Source organism: Callospermophilus lateralis, chromosome 15, assembly GCF_048772815.1.
Source record: "Callospermophilus lateralis isolate mCalLat2 chromosome 15, mCalLat2.hap1, whole genome shotgun sequence".
NCBI lineage: Eukaryota > Metazoa > Chordata > Mammalia > Rodentia > Sciuridae > Callospermophilus > Callospermophilus lateralis.
The window spans coordinates 88348667-88367640 of record NC_135319.1 but is presented as its reverse complement, the minus strand read 5'-3'; the positions used below and the strand labels follow the sequence as shown (position 1 = coordinate 88367640).

At 51.5% G+C, this 18974-nt stretch overlaps 1 protein-coding gene across 1 annotated transcript in view; it reads left to right on the top strand.

Moving 5' to 3' along the window:
• The window catches only part of Adam12 (ADAM metallopeptidase domain 12), a 312364-nt gene that overhangs the window by 254860 nt on the left and 38530 nt on the right, over nt 1-18974 (top strand). Inside the window, exons 12-14 of the mRNA XM_077105443.1 lie at nt 3441-3618; nt 8142-8231; nt 9734-9929. Coding sequence (XP_076961558.1) covers nt 3441-3618; nt 8142-8231; nt 9734-9929 — 464 coding nt within the window. The remainder of the gene's footprint in view (nt 1-3440; nt 3619-8141; nt 8232-9733; nt 9930-18974) is intronic.

Here is an 18974-nt window from a genome sequence, read left to right as displayed (position 1 = left end):
GAGGCTCAGATGCGTGTCCTCCCCAGGGAGGTTTCCCAGTGGGGTTCCTCCTACGCACAACCTCTCCCCCTTGCTGTCTTATTCTTCCCCTCAGTCCTTGCCTCTCTGACCCACTTACTCCTCTTCCTTACCCTGCTCATCCTGTCCACCCCGGGGGCATGTGCCCGCTCCACACCTGGGGTCGGTAAGCTGTGTGTTGAATTCATACTCACACCACCGTGGGAGGATGAGTGGCAGGTGCTCTGCTTTTCCTCCTCCAAACCCGACTTCCCCAGGTCCAAGGAAGGTTGAGGGATGCTCTGCGAGAGAAGGCCGCCTGCCTCCCTGGGGAGGAACCGCAACGGGACAGAGCCAGCAGGTTATCTATGGCAGAAAGTGCTCCTTGGTTTGATCACCATCTGTCTTCCAAAGAGCATTCTGGGGCTGCACTTAGGCTCAGTGAGGGGTGTGCGTGGGACGCACAAAGCCCTGGGTTCCGTCCCCAGCACCACAAAAGGAGAAAGAAAAGCACGGGTCTTCAGATGCTGGCAGTGGCTTCTGCCTGTCTCAGGGAGACGCAGTGATGGAGCACTGCTGGGCCCAGGCCAGGGAGAGGCAGGACTCTGGGGAAGAACTGCAGCCCCTTGAGAGAGTCAGCCAGGCCCCTGGTTGGAGGGAGGAGGAATCACCTTGACCTTGGGCCCACTGTGCGTCTGTGAACGCCGGGGACTCTCTGGCATAGGCCCGCATCATGCTGCGCGTGAGCAACCCTGATCAGGGATCCCGAGGGCAGGGGCATTCTCTACCTCCTTGGCATCAGAGGAGGGTGCTGCCACCTTGTTAAAGCACCTCAGGGAACTGATACCGGAAAGTCCTTCCTCAGAGCAAAACTAGAACCCTGTGCATTGGGCAGGTAGTACTCACCGGTGATTCTAAATGACAGAGAACTGAATAAGCACTTGGGGTCTGTCCCTCAACAGAATCAGAAGAAGCCAAGGAAGCAGGAATTTATCATCACGCAGACAGTGGTGCTCCCGCTGGGGGCAACAGGTCCTCCCAGGACCTCTGCAGTTTAATCCCTGCACTGAAACTGAGCTCATTCATCTTATTTATTTCTATTTCTTTAATATCAACCCCCTTCCCTCAAAATCGTCATGTGTGTCACGTGAAAGACACTGAGATGGGGAGCCTCGCCTGAGCCGGGCTCGGACTGCCTTGGCCCCATGAGGAATGGGGTGCTTCCTGCCTCCCTTTCTATCATCCTCGCTGAGACTCTTCCTGGGCCTTACGGCTTATCCCAGTGTCTTTGCTAACTGACTTTTAACCCTGTCTGGAAATCGCTTCCCTTCCAGAACAGCAGGTCATCATGACCCTGAGTGAGCGTGAGGCTCCACCTCCCGGATCAGGCCTGGAGATGGTGTGTGTGTGTCCTGGGGAAACTCAAATATGGAGAAGGTCTGATCTGGGCCTGTTTCCTTGCAAAGGGAAGAACTGCTCTCAGTTCCCTGGGTAATCGGTCTCTTCAACACAAAACTTTATAAATTGAAAATACTGCACTCTGTAGTTTGTTGAAGCTGCTCATCATCATTTTGATACCAGGAATCATCAATCTATCTGCCAAGGAAAGTTGCAAAGCCTTCGAAGGGAGCTAACTCCGTTACAGCACGAGCCCGTTCTGGCTTACTGCCTTTGCCTCCGACAGAGCAGGACTTCCACCCGTTAATTTATCTGTGGATTAGAATCACACCCCGCAGGTTGAAGCCTGGGATAAATAGAAAGCACGTGGGGCTGGAGCAGTGTCCTCAGTTTGGCTGTGGGCATCATCAGGATCTCGAGAAGTTGCCGTGCCCCGTCATTACTTGGTGGCTAGTCTGCCATCCTCGGGGAAGCAGAGCACTTGTGTTGGTTTGGCCAATTGATTGAGATCCAATTACAGCATCAACCTGTAAATGTTTCCATGGGGAGAGAAGGCTGGGCTTCCTGGAAAGCAGGTCTTGCTCCCTCACTAAGTAGTAAAACCTGCATTTCTGGCATGCCTGCCCCTTTCCATCCTTGCTGCCTCAAGACAAGGGCAAATGCATTTGTAAACGAGCAGCAATGACATGCTGTGTTTCATGTAACTGAATTAGCCTGTTCTGTTGCCAAAACAAAACATGTGAAGCTGGTTACTTTATAAAGAGAAGAGGTCTATTTAGATGGCAGCTCTGGAGGCTCAAGGGCATGGTGCCATCTTGTGTTCCACTCTGGTGAGGGCCTTACAGTAGATGGCATCACAATGCCAGAAATATGTGCAAGAGGGAGAGATTACATGGTAAAAGAGGAAGCAAGTGGGATTCAGGGCCCAGGATTGCTCTCTTCCCAACATCTCACTTTTGGAGGAACTAACCAGGGTCCCTCAGAAACCATATTAATCCCTTCTGAGGGCAGCACCCCCAAGTGACCTAACTGCCTTCCATCAGGCCTCAGCCATTAGAGGCCACCTCACAACATCAGCGCAGTGGGACCAAGCTTGAGCCCATAAACCCCCAGGGGCCACCGTGAACCACATCCACAACACCAGCTGCCGTAGGAACAAGCCCTAATGCTGAGTGGCTTGCAGGTGAGACGTGCCTTTCTCTTCCAAATGACACTGGGGCTCAGGCTGCCACTGCCCTCCCTGCAGTAAGCCAGGACCTGGGGACAGGTCTGGCTCTGTCTCTCCTGATCTCAAATGCAGGGAGCGAGGAGGCCATAGGGAAGGCACACTTGCCTCAATACCTCAGACCCAAAGTGACCCACACCACTTCTACTCGTGTCCCTTGCCAAGAATTGGTCACGCAGTCCACCCAAGAACCAGGGGCCTGGGCAGCCTCTCTAGACCAAAGGATGCATAGCTTTGCTGGGGAGTTGGCCAACTCTGCCACACTCAATCATTGCCCTGAAAACTTGAGGCACGGGCAGGACCTGCATCTGTGGGCCGCATTCACCCTCCTACATAGGTGCCAGGGAAGCCAACCATTCAACCTTTGGAGACCCGAGTGTCAATCTCAGCTGGCCATGATTTACAGAGGGACCATGTGTCCCTGGATCCATGGGCCTGAGAAGCACAGTCGTTTGTATCTTTCGGTCCTTTGCATTTGCCAGTAAGGACAAATGCAAAGGAGTTCTCGGTGAGCTCCAGATCCGAAGAACTCGCTCTGCATTGCGTTGTTCCAGCCTGAACTGACGCCTGTATAGAGACTCTGTCTGACGTTGTTGGCTTGGAAACTTTCAAAGGATCATTTCTGTTTTGACAGGGCATCCTTGGTTGGTGGCGTTGGCACGGGGTGGGGCAGATGTCGCATGCTCTGAAGGTCCTCTTCTCACCCTGTACGCGTCAGCCTTTGTTCACTGAGACACCTGAGCGGAGTGGCCCTGCGCATCCCCAGGAGAAGGCGGGAAGGGCCGCGGCGCCCCTGCTCACTGTGGTCTCCCCCACGCAGGTTCCCCTTCCCCATGGTGTTCAGCAGCTGCAGCCGGAAGGACCTGGAGGCCAGCCTGGAGAAGGGCATGGGGATGTGCCTCTTCAACCTGCCGGAGGTCAAGCAGGCTTTTGGGGGGCAGAAGTGTGGGAACGGATACGTGGAGGAAGGCGAGGAGTGTGACTGCGGGGAGCCCGAGGTAAGGGGGCGTCTTCAGAACATTCCCTCACATTCTCGCTGGGCAAAGGAGTGAGAACTTGGAGAAACTGGGCAACAGAGTGAACGTGCTGGAAACTCGGGGTGGAAAAGTCCTGGAGAGCCACCTTTAGTGAGCCCCATACGCCAGGGTGGCTCTCTTGAATCTAAACTATTGCACAAAATAAGTTGTCTCACTTGACTTAGAGACTCTTCCCTGTTGAAGGGAGCAGTATCCTTCAGTGAGGTGAGGATAAGAACAATAAAAAAGCTTTTAGCTTTGAGTTTGACCCAGAAGAAAGCCTTGGAATTGTAGCTTCAAAGAACCACTAAGCACCATTTCTCCCTCTTTGTAGGGCAGGCTGCTAGAGGGGAATTTGAATAAGCAGAGCTCTTTAGCCAAGAGTTTGCTCTCAAGTTGAAATCCTGCCGCAGCCTCCTCTGCATGCAGGGCCTGAGGCTCCCAGGGCTTCTGGCGCTGGCCCTTGTTAGCTCTCAGAAGCAATAAGGGAAGGCGGGAGTGTTTTTATCCAGCCCAGGGATTATTTAACGCCAGTCAATCTCAGGAAATTTTCTGGTTTCTATAGGTCCCAAGATAATCAACATAAAAAAAAAAAAATGTCTAGCAGCCACTTTTTAATGTCTGAAGAGTCCTGAGAAGGAAAGAGGGGACACAGTAGCACCTCCCTATAAAGCATGGAGGAGGTTGTGTTTAGAATCAATCAAAGCAAGGAGTTTGTGTAGCAGGCAGCTGCCTGTGGGGTCCCCTCCCTCCCAGAGAGCGTAGACAAGCCAAAGTGTTCATCAGGTGCAAGGCCAGCTCAGCTAAATTTGCAGATGGGCTAAGAGGGGTTTAGAGAGTGTCTCAGAAGTTTGCTCTGAAAGGGGACCAGGAGGGAAGGAAAATTGAGCTTAGACTCCAAAGCATCCAGCAAGTCCCTGTGTCGCTCACCCAGCCAGTGGGTAGGAGAAGGCTTACCATGACCCGACTCTGGGGTTTTCCATACCAGGAGGACGGGTCTTGGTCTGATAGTTTCTACAACCATGTGGAGGTGGCTTTGCGCTATCTTTCATGCCCTTGTCAAGCTCAGAACTTAAGTATGACGGCCTTGTTCACTGTGGTGGTTAATTGTGCTCGGGATGCACCGGGAGTGATTGTTGTGTAGGAACAAGTCCTAATTACCATGTTACAGACACTCCTTAAGATGAGCAAAGGAAAACGTAGAACCAGCTTGGGATGGGGCGAGCGCAGGGAAAGAGCCTTGAAAATGGCTTAAATAGGAAACATAATTAGCTTAAGTTACCCATATTTCTCAGGAGAGGCCATGTTGACTTACAGTGGTTTGTCTTTGATTTGAACTCCTTGTAGTTGTTTATTCATGGTGGCTCTTCATGGAGCCATAAACTCCCAGGTTTGGAATGACCCCATTAGCAGTCCTTTTTTCCATCTACCAGCACCACAACCAATATCACCACCTCCACTCTCTGCAGTCATCCCCATCACCAGGCCAACATCCCCACCAACCCACACCCCGCCAATAACTCCTGTAGCCACTGCCACCTCCATAGCTGCCGTCACCACCACCATCATGTCAGCAAATACTTGACACCTGACACCTGCTGGCCTCTCTGTTCCAATCCGCTTCATCTCCATGAAGGGCGGCGCAGCTTTGGCAGGGTGCCTACCCTCCCTCCAGATCACAGCTGGTTGTAAACTCCTCCTATGGCAAGCCACGTTCTACCAGCCTGTAACTTCCACCTTTGGGTTTCTGTGGTTAGGGTCCTTATTTTGTAAAGTGAGCTCTTGATGTTTAAAGAAATCTCTCCTTCCCTTCCTGTAATGTTCTCCCCTCCAAGAAATTTGTCCAAGTCACAGTGAGCCTTCTGCCTCACTTGCTGGTTTGTTCTTTAAAATTTTGCATGATTTGCTTTTCCAGGTTGTAGCTCCAGCTGCAACCAGCAGTGTGGCAGCCCATTTCCAGTTTCCAAACTGCCCCACCCGGAGACTTTGAGTCTCATTAGAGCTCTCGGTCTGTTGGACTTTCAGACCTGTTACCTGAGCTCTCCAGTGCTCGGGCCCTGCAGGTATTCCTATATCCTGTGGCCCACAGAAAGGCTCAGTGTGTTGCCACGGTAGGTAGGCTTTCCACCAGCACAGGCTGGACCTTGCCTCTGAGCCCCCACTTGCAGAAACAGCGCCCCGCCCCCCAGTTTCATTTCAGGAAGATGCATTCCAGTTGTATCCCAGTTCATTGTGACTGAATCCACATCTGCCACCACTGTGTGGAATGACAATTAGGCCGTGCGGAGGGAGGCCTCCTAATGGCTCCATCATTCTTTCTTCTTTGGAGACTTGGTATTCACTGGTTCTGTTGCGTCTCTCTGCAGTACTAAAATAAAAATGTATTACCCGACGAAGAGTTTGTCTCTTCTGAGAAATATGGTACTGCAGAGGAAGTGGATTCAGGGTAGTTAAAAGGCAAGTGATTGTCGCAGCCCTGCAGTACAGGGAGCCGGATTCATATCCGCAGAAGGAAATCCCGATGGCTTGCTCACTCCTCCAGCCGGCAGGATGGGAAGGCAACCTTATCTCCTTGTTTAGAGTCGCTAGCATGCCGGGAGCTTGCGAATCTCTCTTAAACCTAGTTATCTTTCTCACATTATCAATCCCCTTTGAAGTCAGACATTCTACTTGGCTGCATTTCCATTTGAGCGGCTGCTTATATTTTTGGTGATTTGGGGAGGGGGCAGGGTTCTTAAAGGACTTGGGAACCCAGATATAGGATGGCTGGCTTCATTTAGAGTTTTAAGGACATCTCTCATTTGGTTGATCTATCACCAGTTGAGCCTCTTAGACCGTAACAAGCAATACAGTGTGGCTGTCCCTTTGATGGCATCTATCGGTATTGCAATTAATGAGCTCCTTTGGAAAAAAATCAAGCAAGTTGCTAGACTTTTTTTTTAGAATTGTAAGTCCACGAGCTGAAAACCCTTGCTGGCATGAAAGTTATAGCTATGACTTCTGGTTGGCAGTTCTATCTTATTGTATATATTACACATTCCGGATGTTTATAAAGTTCTCAAACATTTAAAATTTAATAACTTTGGAAGTATGTATGATAGGGGCAAATGGTAAACACCAAATGAGAGCATAATTCATAAAGTTTCACACAGGACATAGTTCAGGTACCCAGGCTCACCATAAATCTTGATTACTGACAAAATTTATTAATTGCATTTATGATACCAATGATAATTTTTTTTCATAAAAGATAGTGTTCAGGAGTAAATTATCACACTTTTAAACTTGCATACAGTTAGCTTCACCCTAGCCAATAGTCCATAAATTCATCAGAGCATATTGTACATTGACAAAAAGAACATTGATAAATTAAACAGTATTGAGGATTCTATGAATCATTCCATCTTAAGATAATTATAATTTCTTCTAAAATGTACAGTCTCTCAGTCATTGGAATCCTCTGCTGTACACAGACTTCATAAGTTGGCAAAATGCATGCAGGCTTTTTGAGAATTAAGTTGAAGATGTTAACCTCATATTTCTTTTGTTGGAAAAGAAATGGGTACTTATGAAGCCCAGCGCAGTAAAGCAGCGCCTTCTCTCGTTTCTGTTTCAGAGGGGGCAGGGCACCTGGCATTCCACCTGCTTAAACCCCTTGACAGTCAGTATGCTTGGCCCCAGCCCTCCTTCCGGCTTCTTAGCCATTCTGATGTCCAGTTCTGGCCCCCAGAGCACCTTCAGCCAACAGCCTGCCTATGCCGGAGGGGGCTCATCCACATCCACCTGTCTTGACTGCAGGGAACTGGGGCTCAAACTCGAGATCTGACTTCACCCAAGAGGAAAGCATACTGTTTCTGCTCTGTTTTGTTTTTGTGGTGCCAGTGACTGGACCTCACACATGCCAGGCAAGCACTCTACCACTGAGCTATGCCCCCAGTCCTACTGAAAGTGTTCATTTTTTTTTTATTATTTTTAGTTGTAGATGAGCACGCTACCTTTATTTTGTTTATTTTTTGTGTGGTGCTGGGGAGCGAACCCAGTGCCTCACACACTCGAGGCAAGCTCTCTACCACTGAGCTACAGCCCCAGTCCCACGAAAGTGTTCACTTTGGAGGAGCCAAGGCTGTACGTGTGTGTTTGAATAAGTAATTTCCCGCTCCTCCAGGGTCCTGTTGCTGCTCATTTCAATGAGCCCTGCATGGAGACCGCTCTGAAGGCCCAAGGCCCTGCCGCCCAGCCTGGGTCTGTCTGGCCACCCCGCCTTCCTATCCCAGCCGCTTTACCTCCCTGAGTGCTCCTGACTTTGCCAGGGGCTCGCAGACCCAGTCAGTCCCACACAGAACAGAAACTTTGCTCCCTTCAGATGACACTGACCCTCGGACAGGTTTGCAGGTTGGAAGCTAGACCCGCAGGTTCTTTCGCAGTCCTTTAGGGTGTGACATTGGTGTGAGATTTTGCTCTGTGTGGCCCTGTCAAACAGATTCCATTCCCGCCCCCCCCCCCAGGAATGTACAAATCGCTGCTGCAACGCCACCACCTGCACCCTGAAGCCAGACGCTGTGTGCGCACACGGGCTCTGCTGCGAGGACTGTCAGGTGAGTCCGCAGAATGACAGTTGGCGCCAAGGTCACGGATGGGCATGGTGGTTCAAATCCAATCCAATGCAGGGCAAGCAATAGGGCAGGACGATTTCAGACTCATGCGGTATGAACTCACTCCTTTTCAAGTAAATGCATATTAGCCACCTCTTATTTTTCAATATCTTCCAAGCTTCCTGTGAAAGTTACACTTTAATTGCTAATCATCTGGGATAGCTGAAAACTAGTAGGACCAAAGCACTTGCACTCGACATTTGTGTCATTGATGGAACATGGGGTCCTGTCCCCATGACAGAACAGTGCACAGAGAATCAGACTCATACCCCCGCCAGACTCACGCTAAGTCCATCTGCTTGAGAACATCTGGCAGGTGGGGCTGTTTCAGAGGTTTTGCATCAACATCTCAACCTTAATGTCATCCCTGTCCAGCACAGTCAGGGTGGCAGCCTTGGGCCTTGGCCTTCTTTGACCCTTGAGTGCATTTGCTTTGGCACCCCTATCTCATTACCCATAGCTGATGTCTCACAGAATAGAAGCCTGATTCTAAGGGTAGAATTAAGCAGTTGATCGTGGCAGGCCCCTTACAAGAAACTCCCTCCGAGCTGCCCTGCTGGGGCCTGGTAATTTAGAAGTATTATACCTTTTACATCCAGCGTTAAGATACCCTTCCTGGTGGTCGTTGGCCTGTGGGGAATGTTATAAGAAGCTGGCACTCCCTGGCCCAGCTGCTGGTGGGGAGAGGTGTCTGGAAGGGGCTTGGTAAGGTGGGAAGGGGACTGAGCCTCAGCCAGGTGAGGATCAAGATGGTCACAGGGAGGAAGAGGAGGGGGGGTCTTGTGGCACTATCAGTGTGGTCCACATTGACAACTTTGAACAAGTTCATTCAGATTCCTAGACCTTCCAGAAGTTGGCTGGTGTCTTGCCCCATTGCCTTTGAGGAGTGTGCAGAAAACCACACCCAGGTCGTGGGGTTGCTTGGCTGCACAGCCTCAGAAAAGGCACTCGAGGCGTTCTGATGCCTTTTACCACGCCCTCTTTTTACCTCTCCAGCCCTCCCCAGTAAGTGCTAAAGGGAGGTTGCTAGTCCCATGACTTCATGACAAGGTGACATGGCCATTTAGATTATGCTCTTGGAACCATTTATGTCAACTTGCCCACAAATGCCGACACTTTGGGTGCCAATGTCAACTTCAACCTGGGGAAGGTGCTGGCAACCAGAGAAGAACCTACCTGCCCAGTGACCCGAGGTGACAGGTGCCACCCAGCAGCTTGTGTGCTCATTACTTGCCTGCAATTAAAAATGCATTGCTCTTGGTTGCCCCACCCCCTTATGGCAGAGAGGTCAACCCCAGAGCCCAGGGCTGCGCTTTGAGTGCTCTCTGCTGTAAAAGCGTCTTCTTTCTAGGTCCTTGCCCCTTCATGTAGGCTGTATGCAGACGGCCTTGCTCTGCTCTACTCTGCCCTCTGTGTACATGCACTGAGTCACCCTCTCCTTTCAGCTGAAGCCTGCAGGGACCGCGTGCCGGGGCTCCGGCAACTCCTGTGACCTCCCGGAGTTCTGCACGGGAGCCAGTCCTCACTGCCCGGCCAACGTGTACCTGCACGACGGACACCCGTGTCAGGGGGTGGATGGCTACTGCTACAATGGCATCTGCCAGACCCACGAGCAGCAGTGTGTCACACTGTGGGGACCAGGTATGTGGCTGCCACCAGCTTGACACTGGGGATTGTGGTCTGCTCCTAAGTCCTTGCTCCTGGAGGAACCGCCCACAAAACAACCATTCCATCCTGTTGGGAGCAGCTGGCCCCCGGGAAGGGGCTGGGAACATGCTGAGATGAAGTGGGCGAACTGGCCACTGCCCAAGGAGCTCAGCACAGTCTAACAAGCGAGGCATGAACACCTACTGTGTGCTCCATGGGGTGACAGAGATGGGTCAGCCAGGACACCACAGGTACTGAGTAGGACAGACGGACAGACAGAACTTTTCACTACCACTCAGATGGTGGGGGTGCTTCATGCCCTAACAAGGCTGCCAACCTAGGTCTGAGGGTGCCAAGGGGAGAGCCACTGCATCTGGAGGGCCCCCAGTGGGACTTGGTGCTCCACAGGGTCTATGACCAGGAAGTACAGGGAGCACGCAGATGGGAGCCTGTGATGTGGAAGGGCCAGCAGCGGGGAGGCTGGGCACCAGGCCCTAATGGGGGACATGAGGCGGGAGTGCGAGGGCCTGGGATGCCATTGGATATGAAGGCAGCCTGATGGGCTTGATGTGTGTTCTAGAAAAGGCACCCATGTGGCCAGGACACGGCTGCCACAGTGCCCTGTCTAGCAGATCCTCAGGTTCACCACCTCCTAGAGTGGCATCCTCAGCTGGGCACTAGCCTATCTGTCCCTTCTGACCTTCCAGTAAGCCCTCAGAAAGAGCTCCAGCTCTGGGGTGGGAAGCCGGCTTCCTAAGGACACATGGATGGAATTGGAGCCCCACCACGGTGACCCGGTGTGCAGGTGTGACTCCCACAGTGCACAGTCGCCCCAAGGAGCAAGTGAGGTCTTGGTCTACAGTCCCACTGAGGCTTTAAGAGGAAACAGAGCCTGGATGGACACGGTGGAGCCAGCACCCTAACTGTGTCCCCTACACTGCCCCATCCCAGGGTGCAGATCCAGGGCCCCACGGGGCCCAGGCACCACGGCCCTGTTTTGCCATTTGGGCTTCGCCGCCTGTCTCCAGCTCAGAATTCCAGCTGACAATCCTAAGAGGAGGTTTTCTCAGCATCTTGTAATTCTCCCTCGCCCTCACCAGCTCCCTCCTCCCATTGGCCAGAGATGACCTCAGTCCTGGCCAGAGGCCCCAGTGATGGCAAGGCTACTGTGGTCAGCCAGGCTCATGCCACAAGCCAAGCATGCTCAGACAGCAGCTCTAGCAGGAGGGACACTGACCCAGATCTCTGTCAGGCGCCTCTGTGAGGTTCTGGTTTCAGGGGTGATGAGGGAAGTAACCTGGAGCTGAAACTGGTGACTAAGCACAGAAGATTTTCAATGTAATGTAGAAGCAGTGACCAGCCACGGAGGTCTCCAGGAGCTGGGTCCCCAAGGAGCCAATGCCCCGGCCAGCCAAGACGCCCCTCTGCACTTGGCACTTCTGAGGCTGAAGAAAGAGCAGGCTGGACACGGCGACCCTCACTCACGAACCTGCTCGCGCAGGCGGAATGAGGCCTGCAGTTCCTGGCCTCAGTGCTTCATCCTTGGACCCTGAGGTGCCTTCAGCTGGCCCCTTCATGGGCGGCCCTGAGGTTCTCCACACAAAGATGGGCACCCTCGTTGTGATGAAGCACTGAGAGGCACTCGCCATACCGTGCCACATGGCCATAGGGCTCTGAATGGTTCGGTGACTTCAGATACCTTTTTGGTAAAGAAGGACACTTTGAGACGGTGGTGGCTGCTGCAGGCCCAAGCCTCCTGGCCTCCAGCATCACCCACGGCCATCTGCCCCAGCCCTCTGCAGTCAGTAATCTCCCTTCTTGAGTTACAAAGGCCGTTTTGTGCTCCCTTCCAAGGAGCATTCCGTGGCCAGAGCACACGCAGCCCTCGGAGCTCTGGAGTGGAGCATGCTCTTCCATGCCCTGCGTGACGTATCGCCTGGCCCCGTTTCCACAGTGAGGTCAGATGGAACTCTGCGGCTCTCTCTCTGAACCGCTGCATCGTGTGACTCAGCTGGCCATGTGCCCTTGAGTCGTGGTGACCAAGGCTGGTATTTATTATCTCATCAGACTAATCCTTCCCAAGCTGCCTGGCCATGGAGAGAAGGAGCCAGGCAGACAGGCCGACAGACAGACAGCCTTACCCACAGATGGGCTTCACTGAGGTGAGAGCAATGAGAAGTTACTGCTTAAAGTCATCATCCTGGCAGCCAAGGGTGAGGACAGAAGCTGCCCTGGAAGTTGTACCAGCTCCCTGGGGAGGAGGCTTCCTCCGGCCCCCTCCAGCTTAGCTCTGCTTGCTCCGGCCCACCCTCCTGCTGGTAGCTGGGCAGGCCTTTGCCTGGCCATGGTGGGGTTTGCCAAGAGTGGTTCAGTGCACAAAGCACCAAACACATCACATGGACCAGGTTCGGAGACCTGCCCCAGGCACAGAACTCCCTGGTTTCAGGGTCCCTCTTCCAGCCCCTCCTCTGTACAAATCACCAAGTAACTTCCCCAGGAGAGTCAAGAAAATGGAGGACCACCCCAAGCTGTGGCCTTCGGTGCCAGGGGCTTCTTGGAATGGGCCTTTAACACTCCTTTGCAAGTGCAGTGTGACCCTCTCCTGACACACAACCCCAGTGGCTTAGGACAGCACAGATCTATCACCTTACGTTTCTGGAGATTAGGAATCCTAAAATCAAGATGAGGGCAGTGCAGCGCTCCTCCTGGAAACTCCAGGGACGGCTGTTTCCTGCCTCCTCCGGCCTGCAGAGGCCACCTGCATTCCTTGGCCCGGGTCCCTCCCTCCATCTTCAGGGCCCTGACGCAGCATCTGTAACTGTCTGTCCCCTGACCTCTGCGTCTGAAGTCTCATTTCTCTGTCTTACTCTGATCCTCCTGCCTCACTTGTATAAGGACTCTTGGGATCTCACTGGGTCCCCCAGATCATCACCCCCAGGTCATCCAGGATTCTCTCCCCTTCTCAAGATTTTTAACTTGTCTCCAAGGTCTTCTGTGGCATGCAAGGTGATATGTCCACAGGCTCCATATTAGGATGACCTTTCTTTGCTATTAGTGATTTATAACAACACCTGATAGTTCATTTTGACGTTTATATGTGCACATAACATGGTTTACTCCATTTCATTCCCACACACTTCCTTTTTCCCCTCCCTCCTTCGCTCATATGGGATGACCTTATTTGGAGGAGGGACTGGCACTGAACACATGACTTACTAGCAAGGACGCCTTCAGCTAATTGCTCAACCTTGTTGCACCTCATCTGTAAAATGGGGATAGTGCCCTACTTACCCTGTGAGCACACTGTTATCCTCTAACACGGCCCGTAGTCGGTGCTGTGTAACACATTGTAGGATCATTCCTGATGCACAGCACCTAGTGCCTCTGAGCTCTGGAACTTTGCTCACAGACTGCTGCGCAAGATGCTCAAGTCGTTGGGGCTTGTAAAAGGGGTTGTAAGAGGATCGTGGGCAAGATACGTTGGGTAGAGCAGCCATCTAGGAGACATCACTGGTGAGGTGGCCTGCAAGTAGCCACGTGCCAGAGTGGAAGAGGAAGGGTGTTTCCGGCATCTGGAGTCGGGCAGCTGGAAGTGCATGGGGTCCGTGGGACCAACCCAGAGAAGTGCACGTAGCTCCATTGGTGTGAAGCTCCAGCTGGGACTTGGAGAGCAGGGATCCTCGTCTGCCACCAGGTTCTCTCACTTGTGAAATATTCACTGACGTCCTGCTCTGTGTGAGATGCTGACTCAACAGCCCTGATTCTGCCAGAGGAACAGGCTTCCCACAGTCCCTGTGTGCTCTTGCTCAGCCCTGGAGTGGAGTCAGGATGTGACTCCATCCCAGAGTCCTCTCGGGAAGCGCTGATCCTGGGCAGACGCAGTCCTGAGGGCAGAGGTGACTTCCTCGGCTGGGCCCCTGGCCAGCCAGATGTACTGGGTTGAGAGCATTGAAATCCGCTGCGGCCGGGGTGGGTTTGAGTTCACTTTCCCTGATTGAGAAAGGGGACTTATTGTGGAGGATGCATTGTGGTCTGTTTCCCCACTGTTGGAGAATGCCCCAAGACCCGGACACATTTGCCCTGGGGCCACTGGAGGCCCCTAGGAAGCACAATAACTGAGCCTAGGACCCATTGAGTCCTTGCCTGATGGCCATGTCACTTGGACCCTGGTGACCTGGCCAACTTGTTGAGTCACCCAGAATTCTCCAGTCACATCCAGGAGGTCTGTGACTCACGCTCTGAGCTGGCTACCCAAAGGCCGACAGGACGCAGCCCTTCCTTCCAACTAACCATTCCCTTTTGAAATGGGCTTTTCTCAATCCAGCATTACATTTCAGTACAATAATCCTGCTTCCAAATCATTCTGCAAACGAAATGATAGAAAATTCAAAACATATGCCTCAATTCCTAACTGGCAAAGTGATATGCTTTTAGAATACCTTTTGGATTTTTTTTTTATTTACTAATTTATTTGTCAATTGCTATCTTTGATACTGTTGATAATTTTCCTGTTGGCTGGGGGCTTAATTTTTTTTCTCATCAATTTTTCTCCCACAAGTCTTGCATCTCAAGACTTCACAGGTTGATGTCAAAAACATAAATGTTATCTGCAGTTCAAACAGCCTCCCTTGGTTTAGCTCTCTCTGTCCAGCTTAGTCTTAATATCCACAAAGATCGTCTGTCGTTGTGACATGACCTTTCTCTCTGCTGAAATATGGCTGGATATTTTTCTTTAAGCAGCAAATTTACTTTCGTGCTTTGTTTGACAGAAGCCCCAGCAGGCTGACTGAAAACGGGACTCAACGATTAATCTCACAGATAATTCCATGATAACTACATGCCTAAAGCCACAAACAGTTTGCCTTGGGGAAGTCCTGAAACATGTTAGTGTTATCTGTTTTATCACTCACCAGAACCTAGTGTCATTTGATTTATGCAGTGTGAGCCGGCCAGACGATTTTTATGGGCTGGTAAACTTTCAATGTTTATCTGCAAGGCTGGTTTAAATGAGTTTGGATTGTGGAAACCCACCTGGGGCCACGCATCTACTAATCATTTACAATGCTGCTGACTACAGATGGGAAGAAAAGACATCTTTGCCAAGAGGAATTGAGAAAATCTCCCTTTTATCCCAGTGCATAAGAAGGAAATGATCAAAGGCGTCCCCTTGGACTTCATTTTCTGATGAAGACCAAGGCCACTCTGCAGAAGAGAGACGGGAAGAAGAGTCTCCAGTTGTCTGCGGAAGCTCCTTGTCTGTGGATGCTAGTGACGGGGGTTACGAGCAGCAGGCAAGGAGAGCTGACTGACTGAGCTGGAGAGGTACATTTGCATAATAGAATCATTTTAAGTAAAAGATTAGAATGAGTAAATTGTGGGCTTCATTTGAGATTCTGTCATGTCTCCTTCAAAAGACATAATGACATTGGGTACTTCCAAATCACAATTACAAATATAAGTCATATCACTCTGAAGATAAAACTGGTAATTAAAATCTATCACTTCTGACATAATTACAAAATACAGCATGCTGTCAAAATTCCCCCTGAAAGGCTAAATTTTATCTCTTGATAATGGCAAAACATCTAAGTGTTCCATTATTAAGAACTCAAAGACATGAAATTGATGTAATGTAGGAGCGAGAGGAAACTCTTTCCAAGGGATAGACCTGAAATCTCTCCTCTCCGTCGAGGCTTGAAGACAGGCATTTTAAGTGCAGTAACTGTGAACCCAAGTATGTGCCTTTGTGACGTCTTACAAGTGGACAGAAGCCATTCACACTACCAAATTATCCATCATTCTGCCTCTAAGACAGATGCCAGCAGACAGCTCACAGCAGCCACCAGCGTCACTCTTGGGACCCTCCTCTACTCTGTAACCTGGTCGGGGTCAGGAGAACTCCGCCCGAGGAAGGCTGGCTGGGGGGGTGGCACCTTGGCATCCATTTCCTGTAACATTTTCTTCTGAAGCTCCAGCAGCATCTGCTCCCAGCCACAGCAAGAGCCCACTTTGGGCTCCCTGCTTATAAGTAATCTTACTGTACCTCGACTCGGAGGAAATGATTTCTCTTCCAAGGAAGTGAAGTGTTGTCTCTCATGAACTCACTTCATTCAATTTCATAGAAGGAATACCTGAAAATCCAGAGTCTCGGAAAAGGTAACCCAGGACAGTCATCTCCCGGGCATCTGCTCAGGCCCTTCACTGTGGGCACACGTGGCCCCCTCTGGGCGGGCTGGGGCAGGGCGGGCCGGCCCCAGGGGCCTTGCCCTCACTCTTTCCTCACTCGGGGACTCCAAGCTGGCCCGAGTGTCCCTGCTCCAAGATGTTTACAACCATGCATGGCCAGGCCCAAGGGGCAAAAGCAAGCACACTAAACACAGGAGAGGTCACATCTGCAGGAGGGAGGAGGGTGGGGGGTCAAGCCCAGCTTCCACAGGGAGGAAGACCCTGAAGGACACGGCAGCCTGGACCCTCGTCGGCAGCCATGATCCAGGGAAGACACTGACTTGCCTGCTTTGGCCACGTGCCCAGCATTGACCAGGCGTAGAGCCTGTGAGATGAACCTCTCTGATCAGGCAGATTTGAATCTTAGTTCACCCCCTGACATTGGGTGGGAAAGCAAACTCCACCTGAACCATGCAAAATGGATTCCCCATCCTTGCTCCTAGAAGAAGGGGCATGGAAGAGGCATTTTCACAGCCATCAAACAGTCCCATATCTTTTGCAGCTCGGGTCTTTCTTGTGAACCCTGGAAGTTGGCCCTGGCCCCCAGAGGAAGCCCTCCCACTGCACGGCTCTCCTGTAAGCAGGCTGTGCTGGAGAGCTCTAGCTGGGACCTCACTGTCCTCTCATGGCACCATCCTAAAAGTTAACACCAGAGGTAGGGTAGCGAGGGCGGGCTGTGAACTGGACCAAGTCTTAAGAGCTTGTATTCTTATAAGTCTGATTTGTTTTAAACCCTTGCTCTATAAACATCTTTGTTTGAAACTGGGGGTTTCTCTTCACAAGCTGGAGACCCCATGGCAGAAACCACAGGCTGAGTGGACGAGAACAGGCATCCTCGTGTCACTGCAGTGCCCCACTGGCAACGACATGTCCTGGCCATACATCCACAGTAAACTATGACATGGCATCTCTACTCCCTCATGCTCTGGGTGACAGATCAAGGGAATAAAAACTCTTGGAAGGAGGCCATTAGTGCTTTCCTGGGAGTGACGGAAAGTTAACCTTTCGAATCCTGCATCGTTCCAGACACTGGACAAACCAGCCCCAGAATGGAATGACTTTTATTGGCCAAACTCCAACAAGCTTTGTGACTTTAGGAACTGATTCTCTCCCAGAAGCTTCCAGGTCATCCTATTCAGGATTTATTTCTTTTCCCAAATCAGTAGCATAAACTATCTTTAATACCCCTCTCTTGGAGGAAACACCACTGAGCATGCTCAGAATCAAGGGATTCATTATCCAGTTCAGTTCTGGGCCCGATATTCAAACACAGAGCAGCTGGCCCCATAGCCTGTCAAGCCATTCTTTGGAAAAAGATTTGGTGTAGCTGGAGCCTGGTCTTGCATCCGGTGGCGTATCAGAGCATGTTTGCATCCTGCAGAGGAAGGAACAAGAGAGGTCTGTTGATAACCAAGTGGTTCTAAGAGAGAGGAGCACAGGACTGTGGCTGGGCGGAAATACCATGCTTTGGGCTGTATATCCATGAGTCAAGCCCACCTTTGCCATATCTGTAGTGATCTTCAGCAAGTTAAACTCTGAGCGTTGGTGTTAAAATCTGTGAAATGAGGGTAAGGGGACCTTTACAGGGTGGCTTCAAGGACTGAAGATACTGCGTGTCATTCCCAGCACAATTACTACCAGTGGGTGCCCACCAATGGCAGGCTGATGACCAGAGATGTGGCATTCACTTAAAATGTTTGCTAAGATGAGGAGAATAACCACGGGAAAGATGACCTTTGTTCTCAGTGGAATACAAAGCCATCTACTCGGGTGTCTACTGAGGGTCTCCTGGTATCTTTTTTAAAATGACATTTGGTGCCTACTCAGTAAGACAAGGTTCTGGAGGCCCATGCTGTGAGCCCTTGGGAGCCACAAGGAGCCTCATTCACAGAAAGGAGCCAGGAAGAGATGGGTGTGGGCAAGTCCCTGAGATTGACTACAGTTGATGATCTCCTCACGGTTTTCAACAGATGCCACTGTGCAGAGCGTGTGCCCCAACTCCAGGGCTCCCCGAAGCCTCTTCCCCCTTGTTTCCCAAGGCATCTGCTCACAATCTTCAGAGAGCCCCCATAGTTTTTATGATTCCCAGGAGAGAAATTGTAAGAGGGACAGGACCCACAAGAACATCAGGACAGCATGGAGTTGACGGCAGAGGGGAACCAACTCGCCCCTGGTCCCAGGAGCCCTGTGTCCACCAGGAGCTCCTGGCCTTCCTTATCATGGTCTTAGGAAGTGGGAAAGAAGGACTGGCTATTTCCTACCCCATTTTATCAGCCCTTTGGCAGGTGGCAATGGCACCATGTGTCCCATATCATGGAATCTGGCTTCCCATGGGCTACGGGGCTGGGTTTGTTCTGCTCTCTATCCCTGAGACCCAGGGTGGGGCCCACAGCGGGAGGCCTCCAAGACCAGTCCCTGGAGGGAAGGGCCCAGCCTCACCTTGGACAGTCCTGCCCTGACGGCCCCATGAAGTCAGGCTGCACCTTCTACCCCCATGCCCCAGGCTTTTCGTCCATGTGTAGAATGAGACCCTCCCTGTGGGACTCAGTGGTGGGATTCGGCTCAGAGCCTCCTCGTCAGGAGGTTTTTCCTGGCCAGACCCTCTCTCCCACTTTACTCCCCTTCATGGCACCGGCCACTCGACTTCAGAGGAACATATTCATCACCCTGTTTTCTCTTTCTTGTTGCAGTTTTTAAGCAGGCAGTATTGTGCAATTGGGTCACTCCGTGGCCCTGGTGTCTGGAAGGCAGAAAGTGCTGGTAAATATTCAAATCAAAAGGGGCTGGGGACGGGGTCAGTGGTAGGGTATCCCT